Source organism: Cervus canadensis, chromosome 6, assembly GCF_019320065.1.
Source record: "Cervus canadensis isolate Bull #8, Minnesota chromosome 6, ASM1932006v1, whole genome shotgun sequence".
NCBI classification, from domain to species: Eukaryota; Metazoa; Chordata; class Mammalia; order Artiodactyla; family Cervidae; genus Cervus; species Cervus canadensis.
Genome location: NC_057391.1, coordinates 4,550,535 through 4,565,488, shown reverse-complemented (window position 1 = coordinate 4,565,488; position 14,954 = coordinate 4,550,535). Strand labels below are relative to the sequence as shown.

Below are 14,954 nucleotides of genomic sequence, written 5' to 3'. Positions count from 1 at the left end.
CTCTGGACCTCCCACCAGGCCCAGGCTGTGATGGATAAGCCTCCTCCCTGCCCAGCACCTACTCCTGGAATGATGAGCTGGCTTGTGCAGCGCCGGCATTTAGAGCCGAGAAAGCTGACAGACTGATGGCCTCTCTCTGCCGGCCAGGTGGCCCGTGTTCTCGTTAGAAGCTGCTCCACCTCACAGGGCAGGGCTGTGTGAAGCACCCCCATGGGCCAGGTGCTGCGCTAGGCGCTTCACAAACCCTCTACCTCCTCTCCTTCTCCTGACAACCCCAGGAGAAGAGGACTGGTGGTCTCCGCTTCACGGATGAGGGGCGTGGCTCAGATCAATCCCTGCTGGAGCCGGGCTTCAAACCTCCTTCTGCTCAGGTGTGAAGTCGCCTGATTTGCAGAGCAGCAGTCGGGGAGGAAAGGAGGTGCTGTGTTACCTACACGCGGGACTTCTGAGGGTGCGCTGCAGCTCCACGGGTACACCCTCCACGCCTTCAGAGACAGGCTTACCTCTTACTTCCATCCGCGTGCTTTTCTCCTTCCAATGAAGGCAGACATCTCATGGTCCCTTTTGTGACTAGAACTCTTCAAGAGTAGAAAACACACCTCTGACAGTAAAGAGCTTAAGTGTGTAAGGGGAACAGCTAGAAGTCATTCTTGGTCTTTCTCAACTGAGCTCACCCACATATCACACACCAACCAGCTACACACACGCGCGCACACACACATACACACCCGAGCTCATCCACACATCACAACTACATACACACACACACACACACACACACACATCGAGCTCACCCACACATCACACCCCAACCAGCTACATACAGCCCCCACCCGCTCTGGGAACTCCCAGAATTGGCCTCTTCTGATCCGCCCTCTGGTCCTCTACATCTCAGTCTCCCGACTGGAGAGCACAGCCTGCTCCTGACTGCCTGCTCCTTGGATCTAACCCTGCTCCAGCCTCCCAACACTCTGCCAGGAACCTTCCCGCTCCCACCGCTCCCCCACACATAGCTCCTTGCACAACCCTCCCCCTCCACACATTAGGGTGGAGGGAACAATCCTCAAGGCACACACACACACCTCACACAAGCTTAACACTTGGTAAGTTCCATCCTTCTCTGGCCCTCATGCCACAGAAAATCCAGGATCTCAGCAAGAGACACCATAATCTCAATCTGACTTGTAATTCTAGTCAATGTAGCAATGGGTCATCAACACAGCAAATCTGAACTTCTTACACAATGAGGTGGCTCGTTGGTTTGCAACTAAAAAAACCACTCTCCAGGGAAGGTGGAGGCAGAGGCTGTCCCAGGCTGCAGGAAACACTACTGAGCATGCAGATGGAGCCCAATTGATCATCTGCTAACCTGCGCCAAGACTTAACAGCTCAGAGCCAAGGTTTATTCAGCAGTCAAATGGAAAGCGCAAATGGAACCAGAACAGCCATTGCAACAGAACGTATATGGGCCGTTAAGCAAACCTAGATCTAAATACTGTCACTTAATAAGTAACACTGAGTTGAACTCCCTGAGGTAGTAAAATGGTGATAACACCCAACCTCTGAAGGCTGTTGCAAAAATTGAGTGATCATTACAATACCAGACACACAGGATATGTCCAATAATTAAAAATGGCTATTAAGACTTGGTGATTTATATATTGCCAAACATGGTGCTGAGCACCTTGTATGCTTTTATCTGGTCATACTTGATTTGTTTACCTACCTCAAGATTTTTACAAACATGTTTTTATATAAAAAACATGAATACAAGAAAACTCCTAGAAGCGTATATCTAAAAATGCTTATTAGCAGAAAAATGGTTATCTCCTGGTGTTAGAAATAAGGGTTTTCTTTTTGCTTACTGGCTTTTTCCAAATTTTTCCATAAACATCACTTTCTGAAGTATATTTGATTTGGTTTTTCTTTTTAAAGCTGAAATCCATTAAAACACAATGAAATCAAGATGCTGCTCACAGGTAACAACCCCCTACATGAACCATTTCTTCTGGTGGTAAGAGCTATTAAAAACTGTGCCTTCCCTGAGGGAGCTGGCATGTGCTTATTTTAATAAGAATTAGCTGACTTAGACCCCTTCTTCACTTTGCCACAGGGGAGTACAGAGCCAAATTTTAGTTCAATCATTCAATTAGGTTCTTATTCTCTGCAGGTTTCTATTTTGATTCCCCCCAGTCTTGACTTCCTATTCTAATTTATAGGTCATACCATAATTTTGTATTTCTTACTTATATTTTTAATACATAAAAATTATATATTTTACTATTTTTCCTCAAAGTTTATCATAAATCTGTGGTCTACAAATCTTTGCAGAATGAGGCCAGGTACACATAAACAAGCAATGACTTAACATGTTAATCAGAGTGCTATTATCCATGCATTTCATGCTACAAACCATCGAGTTCTTGCTTATGACATTAATGATAGGATTACAACCTTTAAATCCTATCTGAAACTTTTTATACAGTACTACAACACCTCCCTATAATGACATAAGAAAATAATACAGAAAATATTACCATAATTTTTAAAGTCCTAGAAGTCCCATAATTAAAAAGTCAGTTTTATTAAATGTTCAATTCTCAAAATTATTAATACGTACTTCTTTTTTATTATAAAAAATCTCCAACTCCATCTCACCCTTCCTCACCTACCCCTCCAAACTACGTACTGTCCAAGCAGAACCAAGCCCAACAAATTCCACCATACGCCCAAAAGCAGGAAGACAGGAGGTCCCCAGAGGACAAGGTATGCTGGTATCATCACTGCAAGGGGCAGGGAAAGAGAACCATACCAAACACAAAGGAAATTGGAATGGGCAGCCTAACAAAATACTGATAAAATTTATACCAATTTATAAATATTTCAGGTGCCCACCAACCCCCAGAGAACAGACCAAACTAACTATATAATGGAAGCCTCTGCCATACACTGGGTCCTCCTATCAGGAATCATTGGGAAGCCCAAACAGCTTCACAGTTCCAGCTTCCCGACTGCTGTCATATTTGCCATCTTTGTCATCACAGGCAAACGCCAGCAGAGGCCTTTTGGGGTGCCACGCCACGGTGAAGGTCGGGGACTCACATTGAACCTCCCACAGCTTGTCTCCTATAAAAATCAATAGAGGGATATCAATCAGTATGTTAACAGTAGACCACACTCATTAAGTACTTACCTATGTTAACTCATCTAATCCGCATAATAGTCCTATGGGATAAGAACAATTCTACCCCGTTTTACAGAGAACACGGAGGTCAGAGGGGTCACAAGGCAGTCGGGTGGTGGAGCGGGATCTGAACCCAACAGCCCATGCTCTGAGCCCTACCCTACACTTCCTGAAAAAACTACAATGGCAGCTCTTTGCTGAGCACTTCTTATGAATCAGATGCATTATACTTATCTTAATAAAGTATAACAACTTTATCCATCAATGCAAGTAACGGTTTTAAACCCCATTTTATAAAGAAATGGGTAACTGAACAGTTAAGTCACACCTCAAAGAAGCAGAAGAGGGGAAAAAAAAGGGAGAGAAAGAACAGAGTCAGCACAGAAAGTCAGTCTGTCCAAAGCCACAGATCTTTCTACTCAACCACACTTGCCTTGCAAATAAAACTCTTTTTCCAAAATTTTTATCCTGTCTGCTTTTGAAATTAAACATGGTTTTTCCAAAGCCACTTTTTTAAGCTGGATTAATGTAGTAAAGTGTTCACAGTGTGGTATTGATTTAAAAATGCAGGATACACAGAATTATACACTTTAAATTTGTCAATTAGATGGTATGTGAATTTTTCGATAAAGCTGTTTTTATATATATTGTTTCTACACACACACACATACTTTCTTTGAAGTTTTCTATATAGTTTGAATTCTTGTACTACAGTATCATGTACTTCCAAAAGCAATAAAGTTACATTAAAAATAAACCTGAAGAAATACTTTTGTAGAATGAATACTTGCCTCTCATTTTTCTATTTTCAAGTTGTCTTGTTGCTTTTTAAAACAAATCACATGCGCTTTGATAATTTCTTAAATTGTAAAATATATAAGTCAACATACAGGCAAAAGACAAAAAGAAATATACCATATTGCTAAAAGAAGCTGTATATAAATGGTAGGATCACTCATCCATCCATCCATCCATTCATTCATTCTTCCTTTCTGTATTTTAAAAATTTTGGGAAAAAATTATTATAATGGAAAAATTAAAAGTGAATAAAAAGCAAACTATTTTCTTTAACCACTTTCTTTCAGACCTGCCCCTCTCTTTCCTAAATCTTTGCTCCCTCATTACCTGACAGTAGTCATAATAAACAAACTTGCCTTAAGGAGGCAAATGCATTTATGCTAATACTGGCAAAGAAGTAAGGAACAGAGATGAAAACACATGATAGGAGTTCTCACGGCCAAGGATGAATGACAGAGGAGTCTCGTTAAGACAGTGAGGGTTTAGTTACCTGTCTCTACTTCAGCAATGTCAATGAAGTGATCTTCTGAGGCTGATGCCAGCATTTTCCCATCATGGCTAAAACTGAGGGTCCTCACAGGCCAATCCAGCCTATAGCAGAGCAGACCAGACAGAGGAGACATTAAAATGATCCAAAGAGGAGGGCCCAACTTCACTCAAAATGAAATAAAACTAACTTATCCAACAAGCAAAGTGCTGGCTGAGTTGCTTACCTCGAAAAGCATCGAACACACACTAACTCATCTACATCCCAAAGGCTGACCAAAGCATCTGCACTTCCTGTTGCAAAGTACTTCCCCATGGGGTCAAACTTGATACAGATACAGTTGGAAGGATGGGCGTTGATGGACTGCACAGGCTTCAGCTCTGGGTAGCTGAAAAACAAAACAGACATCAATCAAACCAGGGGAAATGACTCTGGTACTAAGATAGAAATAGGAGACGCTAAAGAAGAAAACCAAAGACAATAGAATAAGTATCAAAGACTGTAAATCAAGGCTTTCCTGAAATAAAAAGATTTCAAAAATATACTGAAACAACACACTACATACTTAAGAATATGAACCCAGAATATGAACCCATTTTGTTGTTATTCAGCAGCTAAGCAGTGTCCAACTCTGCGACCCCATGGACTGCAGCACATCAGGCTTCCCTGTCCTTCACTATCTCCTGGAATTTGCTTAAACTCATGTCCACTGAGTTGGTAATGCCACCAAACCATCTCATCCTCTGTTGTCCCCTTCTCCTCCTGCCCTCAATCTTTCCCAGCATCAGGGCCTTTTCCAATGAATCAGCTCTTCCCATCAGGTGGCCAAAGTATCGGAGCTTCAGCTTCAGCATCGGTCCTTCCAAAGTATATTCAGGGTTGATTTCCTTTTGACTAGTTTGAATTCTTTGCTGTCCAAGAGTCTCCTCCAGCACCACAGTTCAAAAGAATCAACTCTTCAGTCCTCAGCCTTCTTTATGGTCCAACTCACCCATCCATACATGACTACCGGAAAAACCATAGTTTTGACTATATGGACCTTTGTCAGCAAAGTGATATCTCTGCTTTTTAACACATTGTCTTGGTTTGTCATAGTTTGTCTTCCAAGGAGCAAGCGTCTTCTAATTTCATGGCTGCGGTCACCATCCACAGTGATCTGAGAGCCCAAGAAAAGAAAATCTGTCACTGTTTCCATTTTTCTCCATCTATTCGCCATGAAGTGATGGGAAGGACACCATAATCTTAGATTTTTGAACGCTGAGTTTTAAGCCAGCTTTTTCTCTCCTCTTTCATCTTCATCAAGAGTCTCTTTGGTTCCTCTTCACTCTCTGCCATTAGGATGGTATCATCTGCAAACCTAAGGTTGTTGATATTTCTCCCAGCAATCTTGATTCCAGCTTGTGATTCATCCAGCCCAGCATTTCACATGATGTACTCAGCATATAAATTAAACAAGCAGGGTGACAATATACAGCCCTAACATACTCCTTTTCCAATTCTGAGCCACTCCTTTGTTCCATGTCCAGTTCTAACTGCTGCTTCTTGACTTGCATACAGGTTCTCAGGAGGCAGGTAAGTTTAGTTCAGTCACTCAGTCATGTCCAACTCTTTGTAACCCCATGGACTGCAGCACACCAGGCCTCCCTGTCTATCACCAACTCCCGGAGCTTGCTCAAACTCATGTCCATTGAGTCGGTGATGCCATCCAACTATCTCATCCTCTGTCATCCCCTTCTCCTTCTGCCTTTAATCTTTCCCAGCATCAGGGTCTTGTCCAATGAGTCCATTCTTTGCATCAGGCAGCCAAAGTACTGGAGTTTCAGCTTCACCATCAGTCCCTCCAATGAATATTCAGGACTGATTTCCTTTAGGATTGACTGGTTGGATCTCCTTGCAGTCCAAGGGACTCTCAAGAGTCTTCTCCAACACCACAGTTCAAAAGCATCAACTCTTTGGCACTCAGCTTTCTTTATAGTCCACCTCTCACATCCATACTTGACTACTGGAAAAACCATAGCTTTGACTAGATGAAGGCAGGTAAGGTGGTCTGGTATTCCCATCTCTTTAAGAATTTTCCACAGTTTGTTGTGATCCACACAGTCAAAGGCTTTGGCATAGTCAATGAAGCAGAAGCAGATGTTTTTCTGGAATTCTCTTGCTTTTCCTATAATTCAACAGATGTCAGCAATTTTATCTCTGGTTCGTCTGCCTTTTCTCTATTCAGCTCGTACATCAGAAAGTTCTCGGTTCACATACTGTTGAAGCCTAGCTTGAAGGACTTTGAGCATGACCTTGCTGGCATGTGAAATGAGTGCAACTGTGTGGTAGTTTTAAACATTCTTTGGTATTGCCCTTCTTTAGGACTGAAATGAAAACTGACTTTTTCCAGTCCTGTAGCCACTGCTGAGTTTTCCAAACTTGCTGACATATTGAGTGCAGCACTTTAATAGCATCATCTTTCAGGATTTGAAATAGTTCAGCTGGAATTCCATCACCTACACTAGCTTTGTTCATTGTAATGCTTCCTAAGGCCTACCTGACTTCACACTCTAGGGTGTCTGACTCTAGGTGAGTGACCACATCATCATAGTTATCCAGGTCATTAAGGTCTTTTTTGTGCAGTTCTTCTGTGTGTTCTTGCCACCTCTTCTTAATCTTTTCTGCTTCTGTTTAGTCCTTGCCATTTCTGTCCTTTATTGTGCCCATCTTTCATGAAATTGTTTCCTTCGTATTTTCAATTTTCTTAGAGATTCTCTAGTCTTTCCCATTCTATTATTTTCCTCTTTTTCTTTGCATGGTCACTTAAGAAGGCTTTCTAATCTCTCCTTGCACTCAGTTGGGTATCTTTCCCTTTCTCCTTTGCCTTTCACTTCTCTTCTTTTCTCAGCTATTTGGAAGGCCTCCTCAGACAACCATTTTGCCATCTTGCTTTTCTTTTTCTTTGAGATGTTTTGGTCACTGCCTCCTATACAATGTTATGAACCTCTGTCCACAGATTTTCAGGCATTCTGTTGCATCTAATCCCTTGAATCTATTTGTCATTTCCACTGTATAATCATAAGGGATTTGATTTAGGTCATACCTGAATGGCCCAGTGGTTTTCCCTACTGTCTTCAATTTAAGTTTGAATTTTCAATAAGAAGCTGAAATTAATAGACTTTCAAAAAATTAGATTATCGGCAGACTTCTAACAGTAACACTTTATGCCAAAAGAAAATAGAGTAAAAAACAAGTAAGAAAATATGAATCAAAGTGTTTATATCTAGCAAAGCTATCAATTATAAAGTGTTCAAAGAAGTAGCACAATATAAGTGTCTCTTAAGTTTTATAAGTATATAAGTTATGATAAGTATGAACTCAGGGAACATTGTTCCCCCTGAACACTTTCTGAGGAATTGAAACTGGAGAGTAAGTTGTGACAATCAGTGACTGGAGACTTACCAGCCTAGGGTTGGCGATGAACATTAAATACATGTAGTTTCTTGTAGAACTTATATATGTTTAAAAGTAATGTAGTAACTGTGTAATCTGACAACATGTAGTATTAACTTTTTTTAATGGAGGAAGACATATTCTAAAAGCAAAATTTACAATCTTAAGTAATCACACTGGTGATGGTAGTACTATTGTTATTCTGAGATATCTGTGTGTGTAACAGGGGATGAAGGTAGTAGCTAACCATGCGAAATTCAAATTCTATAATACCCTGCATCTCTGAGAATCAGAATACTTAGCTTGGAAGGAAAGAGATTTTAACTGGAAGTTATATGTATGAATTTACAAAGTATTTTGTCTTTAAGTATATACATATACTTCCTAGCTCTGTCTACTGGAAAGGTCTAGAAATAATCAACTCAACAATATGGACGTTCTGAGCTCCAATATTATTTTCTAGTAAAAGAATCCAGGGATTCTCTGGGAATTTTCTAATTAAAGATTTGAGGCAGGAAATACACAGGATGAACTTGGCATATCTCATTATACCAGAGAGCAAGAAACTGAAGACTATGAGGATTATGTTAAAAAAAAAAAAACATGACTCAGGAACCAACTTGAAGAGGATTCCGTGTGCCAAAGATAAATTCAGCTTCAATATGGATAATGATTATGACAGATTGAAACACATCTACTATGCTTAAATACATGGGTCCATAACGATCCTTCTTTTTAAAACAAAAGTAACAGATCATCTTTGGAGTTGATAGACAACTAATTCAGTACCTAATGACAAAGGGAAATTATCAAGTATTTATCATGCCTTCTCTAAACATACTATATTACTGGGTAACCAAACTGATAAGACAGTGACTCTTAAATAAGCAAGCAGTCGGAATCAGCAAAATCCAGACTGGGACAAGCTCCCCAGGTTAACAGCCTGTTTTTTTAACATTTAAGTTCTAAGTAAAACTAGATGCCCAACAGCAGATGAATGGATAAGGAAGCTGTGGTACATATACACCATGGAATATTACTCAGCCGTTAAAAAGAATTCATTTGAATCAGTTCTAATGAGATGGATGAAACTGGAGCCCATTATACAGAGTGAAGTAAGCCAGAAAGATAAAGAACATTACAGCATACTAACACATATATATGGAATTTAGAAAGATGGTAACGATAACCCTATATGCAAAACAGAAAAAGAGACACAGAAGTACAGAACAGACTTTTGAACTCTGTGGGAGAAGGTGAGGGTGGGATGTTTCAAAAGAACAGCATGTATACTATCTACGGTGAAACAGATCACCAGCCCAGGTGGGATGCATGAGACAAGTGCTCGGGCCTGGTGCACTGGGAAGACCCAGAGGAATCGGGTGGAGAGGGAGGTGGGAGGGGGGATCGGGATGGGGAATACGTGTAAATCTATGGCTGATTCATATCAATGTATGACAAAACCCACTGAAATGTTATGAAGTAATTAGCCTCCAACTAATAAAAAATAAATAAATTAAATTAAATTTAAAAAAATAATAATAAATAAACTAAAAAAAAAAAAAAACAGTGGGAAGGAGGGAGACTCCATAGTTTAACTGACTTAAAAGGCATATCACACTTTATTTAAATGAGCAGAATTAGAGTACCCAGAAATTCACACGTGGTAGCAAAACTATAAAGAAATAATATAAAAATCAAGACAGTGCTTTTTGAGGAGGGAGTTTTAATTAGGACAAAGCCCATGGAGAGACTTCTGAGATGGCAAGCAAAGTAATATTTCTTGACTTGGTGGGATTACACAGGTGTTATGCATATAATAGTTCATTAAGCTATATACTTGCATTTTGTGGTTTTCTACATCTGTTTTATTTTCTAATACAAAAGCTTCAAACAAACAAACAAACACTGCCTACAGAGTAAAATTCAAGTTACTAAGCATAGAATTCCAGACCCAAATAATCTGGTACCAAATTACACTTCAACTTTATCTTCCTGTTTCAGGACCTCTCTTCAGACACTTTATCTGCCACCACTCCCAGCAATTCTGATCTACTGACTACTTTCCAAATAAGCCATGTTCGTTCATACTTGTTTTGTCCATTGTGCAGTTTACTTTTGCTGTTTCTTAACATTCTATTACTCTTTCAAGGTCAAGCTTAGAAGCTTCCTCCTTCAACTCCCAAGTCCCACAGTCAATCCTTGGGATTCTACAGCAAACTCCCAATCTCTCTAATACAGAGCCTAGCACACTCTGCCTTGCAGTGTCCACCCAAGACAGCAGAAAGAACAGAATCAGACAGACCTCAACTTCAATTCCACAACTTCATTCATCTAGAGAATATTCACCAAGATCCTGACTGTGTGTAGCAGGTACTGGGCTATGCACTAGAGAGTCAACAGTAAACAAGTTAAATACAGCCCCTAATTCACAGAAGTTAATCTTATAGAAGACACAAGGAAATAAACATGCATTTATAACGTAGAATGAGAAATGCTTCCAAAAGAAGCACATAAACTAAGCTTCTAACCTTGGGGATGAAGAGGGCTTCCCTGGAGAGAAAGTGACATTTAAACTGAGACTTTGATGGTATGAATTAGCTATACTTCAAGGTACCTCCAGTTCAAGTGCTCACTAGCTAACTAGTCACTTAACCTCTCTGAGATCCCTGATCCTCATCTATGAAATGGGAAGCACACCATCATCAACTCCCTAGGATTTCTCTCCGGACTCAGTAAAATATAAGGTACCTAACTCGAAGGTGCTCAAGAGAGGTTAGAATTCCTTATTACTACAGCCAATCTTTGAACAAAGTCAGGGGTCGATCTGACAGGGGTTGAACAAACACAATCAAAAATTCATGTATTACTTACAACTGGTCCTCTGTATCCACAGTTCCTCTGTATCTGCAGCTTTACATCCCAGATTCAACCAATCTCAGATCATGTGGTACTATAATATTTACTACTGAAAAAACCCACATGTAAGGGAACCTGGGTAGTTTAAATCCATGTTGTTCAACAGTCAATTGTTTGTCCTTCTGGCTCCTTCAGGATAGACTCACATCTAATTCATCTCGAGATCCACTACAGCACCCAGTGCAAAGATATGACAGTCCCCTAAACTTAGAACCCCCTCACCTGAGTATGTTGATACAACCGTTGCCATTTGTCAGGAAGAACATGTTATTGTCATTGTTCCAGGAGATTTCATTGACCTCAAACTTGAACTGCTCCTCTGCTTTGGAGCGGTGTGTCTTGGCATCAATGAACGTCACCACATCATCCTTGTTGCCTACAGCGATGGTCTGCCCGTCAGGACTCCAGCAGATATTAATGTTCTCCCCTGGGAACCCAGATACGATCAGCAAAATACTGTTAGCCCACAATCCTCCAGCAGTTTATCTTGTTATCAAAGAAAGACTAGAGCTATAGCTAGAGTTCATTCACTAAGGTCCTCATCAGTAGGACCAACCAGAAGCCCAGCACTGTCATCTACACATTTCCCTCTTTAGTGCTCACATGTCTCTAAGGGACATTTTTCCTCCCCATTTTACAGATGAAAAAACTGAAAGAGAGATGGGCCAAAGTATCCAAGCTATGAAGTAACAGAGCCAAGATCTAAATTCATACTTGTCATCAGAGCCTCTAATTCTCTCTTATACTTGCACTTCCCAAACTCCAGTCATTCACATGCCATTTTCACAATTTTTGAACTATCCATGTAATAGCTATACTTCTTCCTTCAAGACTTTTATTAAAACTGACCCCTCCAAATTTTTATTTAAATAGCTTCACTTCAGCAATAAATTCTATAAGCTAGCTCTTTTTTTCTAGTAGGCATTAAAATATATATACAATCAGCTTTTAATGTTCATCTACATACTTAAATCACTCACATATCACCAGTTGTCTAGTTGGGGAAAACATATCATTCCATCTCCAGGTACAAGTCTTGCCAACAAAGTCCAGTAGCCCACAAATTTCATCAACTTTATTGATTCTAAGATGCATATTTTCTCACATTTTATTACCTGTAATGTATCTTAGAATGCATCAGGATGTATTTCAAAATTTTTGGTGTATCATGATTATCTAATAAAACTTTATTTTCTTTCCTAATGAAACATAAAATATTGATGCATCTTATAATCAATAACATCTTAGCCAATATAATTTAATAAATGGCCTCAAGGTTTATAAGGCAATATCTGGTGAAGAACAGTCTATAAATGTACTACACAACTTCCAGGTCATTTTCTCCCCAAGTGTCAAAGTCATTTTTCCAAGATCAGTCATTCTAGCCTATCAGCAGTTCCCTGCTAGAGCTGCCTACCCACTACAAGGTGACCACTAAATGTATATGGCTACCTTAAGACTTTGCTCAAATTCTGTGACGCCTTCCCTATCTTCCCCAGGCATACTTAAGTGTTTCCATTCTCAGCATCCACCTTGTAGACCTATCCATTACAGGATGACCATATTATATTATGTTAGTTTTTTCAATACATATGTCTCTCCCTGCACTAAACTCTTAGCTCCTTGGAACTGACGACTGTCTTATTCAGCTCAGGATGTCCCATACCTAAAGGGCCAGGCACAGAGAAGATATTTAAAATAACTATCAGTAGCTTATCTTCCTACTGCCCTCTGAAAAGTTACCTTTAGTGTTCACAGTGGCAATGCATTTCGTAGTCCTCACATCCCAGATGCGAATGGTTTTGTCTCCAGACGCAGTAACAAAGAGATCAGGGTTACTTGGATGCCAACAGAGCTGGTCCACACTATCCCCATGTCCCCGATAATTGTTTTCTTTGACCTGAAAGAGCAAAATCCAGATACCACTTCACCCATATGTATCTGCCTACTCATGTAACTTCTTAACCTTATTCAAAATGAGGTATGTGGTGACCAACAGAAGTTTGGATGAGTCAAGAATCCAGTCCTTCTAAGTCACTTCCCCTAAACCCTTCTCAATACCCTACCCTCCCTTCCTCCCCAGTCAGTGTGAACAGTTCTTTGGCTGGGGTCCACACCAATGCCCTTACTCTTTAGTCCTCCCTCCTTTCTGGTTTTCTACCCTTACTCTTCCACGAAAGGTCCCAACCCGCTTACTCAATTCCACGGAGGCCCTGCCATTTTCAGAATGACCCTCCTCATCACCACAGGAGCCCACCACCACTGTCCCAGCCGCTCCTCACCACCACACAGGTCTCCCCGCCATCCTCACCACCGGCCGTTACTCTCCACACTCACCTTCACCCCCGCAACCCCCAGGAGCCCACCACCACTGTCCCAGCCGCTCCTCACCACCACACAAGTCTCCCCGCCATCCTCACCACCGGCGGTTACTCTCCACACTCACCTTCACCCCCGCCCCCCCCCCCCCCCCCCCGGTCATCTTCACGCCTCCTTACTATCACACTCCCTACACATCGTCACCCCTCCCCCAACCACCAGTCCTCCTCTCCACCATGCCCATCTTCACCTCTCATCAGTCCGTTCCCCCCTCCTCACCCCCGACACTCCTCTTTGGCGCATCACACACGCCCCTCACCTCCACACCCCTTCTTCCTCCTCACCTCCACTCTCCTCACGCCCATTCTTCAACCTCGCCTTACCACACCCCCTCTCTCCCTAGCCTGGGCCGGGTCCCAGCGGCTCACCAACCGGTCCTTCTCCAGCAAGAAGACGCTGGCCGTCTTGTCGAAGGACCCTGAGGCCAGGCGACGCCCGTCGCAGCTCCAGGCCACGGAGTGTACCTTGGCGCTGTGCGCCGGGAACTCGCGCGTCTTACTGTGGCCGCGGAACAGCTCCTGCATCCCGAGCACGTAGCGAGTCGGGCCGCTTGACACTGAGCACCAGGGAGCCATCGAGCCGGGACCGCTCTGGCCCAACGCTGAGGGTCCCATGGACGCCGGGGGAATCGCCATGCCGAACTCCCGGACGCCGGCTCGGTAGTATTCTCAGCTGCAATCAGCCCTGCCGCCGCGGCCGCACGCATGCGCGGGAGAGACCACCCGCGCTTCCGCGCACCCGCACTGTGGACCACTCCCGGAAGAGACTACAAGTCCCAGCATGCAACGCGCCCCCGCCTTTACCTTTTCCAGTGGTCAAGGTTCCTCTTGGAATTTCCTTCACTATTAACGAGGAGGTCTTTAGGGTCCTTATTTTCTCCTTACCTCCTGTTTGGTAGATACATTTGTACCCCTGTTTAATCGAAGAAATAACGCAATTCTTCTAAACCTCAGTTCGCCGTCCGTTAAAAACACCTTTTTGTCTGGAATTACTCCCACCTTTCAGCCCACTCACTTAGAGCCGAAGGCTCTCTACTTCCTACTGCAGAAGGAGGAGCTGGTGAACTTCCCTGGGGAAATAGGCTAGAGGTTTGGGGTTTCCCTGGTGGCTCAATTGGTAAAGAAGCCTCCTGCTAATGCAGGAGACTTCGGTTCGATTCCTGCGTTGGGAAGATCTCCTGGAGGAGGAACCGGCTACCCACTCCAGGACCGTATAGTCCATGGGACACTACTGAGCGACTCTCGCTTTCACTTCTTTGGGGAGGCGGGGAGGGGAAGGAGGCGGGGAGGGGAAAGGGAGAGGAGGCTGAAGCAAGGGTGAGAGTTGCTGAAGGCGGTTGGGGATGATTTTCAGACAAATTCCTTGTGTTTAGAAGGCTGTTCTATATGCGCATTATTATATATGCAAAAAATATATAAAATACACAGAGTGAAGAGTAAATGCCTTTTCATGCCCCTTGGACTGGTCCCCACACCTCACACCCATACCTCAAACCACATGTCCAGCATTTTCTGAAGAAAGGGGTGGCCACCTGATGGGAAGAGCTGACTCATTGGAAAAGACCCTGATGCTGGGAAAGATTGAGGGCAGGAGAAGGGGAAGACAGAGGATGAGATGGCTGGATTGGCATCGTCGACTTGATGGACATGGGTTTGGGTGGACTCCGGTTGTTGGTGATGCACAGGGCGGCCTGGCGTGCTGCCGTTTATGGGATCGCAAAGAGTCAGACACGACTGAGCGACTGAACTGAACAGA

At 42.5% G+C, this 14,954-nt stretch overlaps 1 protein-coding gene across 1 annotated transcript; it reads right to left on the bottom strand.

Moving 5' to 3' along the window:
• Positions 1-2,349: 2,349 nt before the first annotated feature.
• Positions 2,350-13,909, bottom strand: THOC3 (THO complex 3). Its single transcript, XM_043470669.1, has 6 exons — positions 13,568-13,909; positions 12,564-12,720; positions 11,043-11,247; positions 4,696-4,857; positions 4,473-4,573; positions 2,350-3,126 (listed from the first exon to the last, which is right to left on the bottom strand). Exons 1-6 carry the CDS (start codon positions 13,832-13,834, stop codon positions 2,963-2,965), a joined length of 1,056 nt encoding a protein of 351 aa, XP_043326604.1. The 5' UTR covers positions 13,835-13,909; the 3' UTR covers positions 2,350-2,962.
• Positions 13,910-14,954: the final 1,045 nt, after the last annotated feature.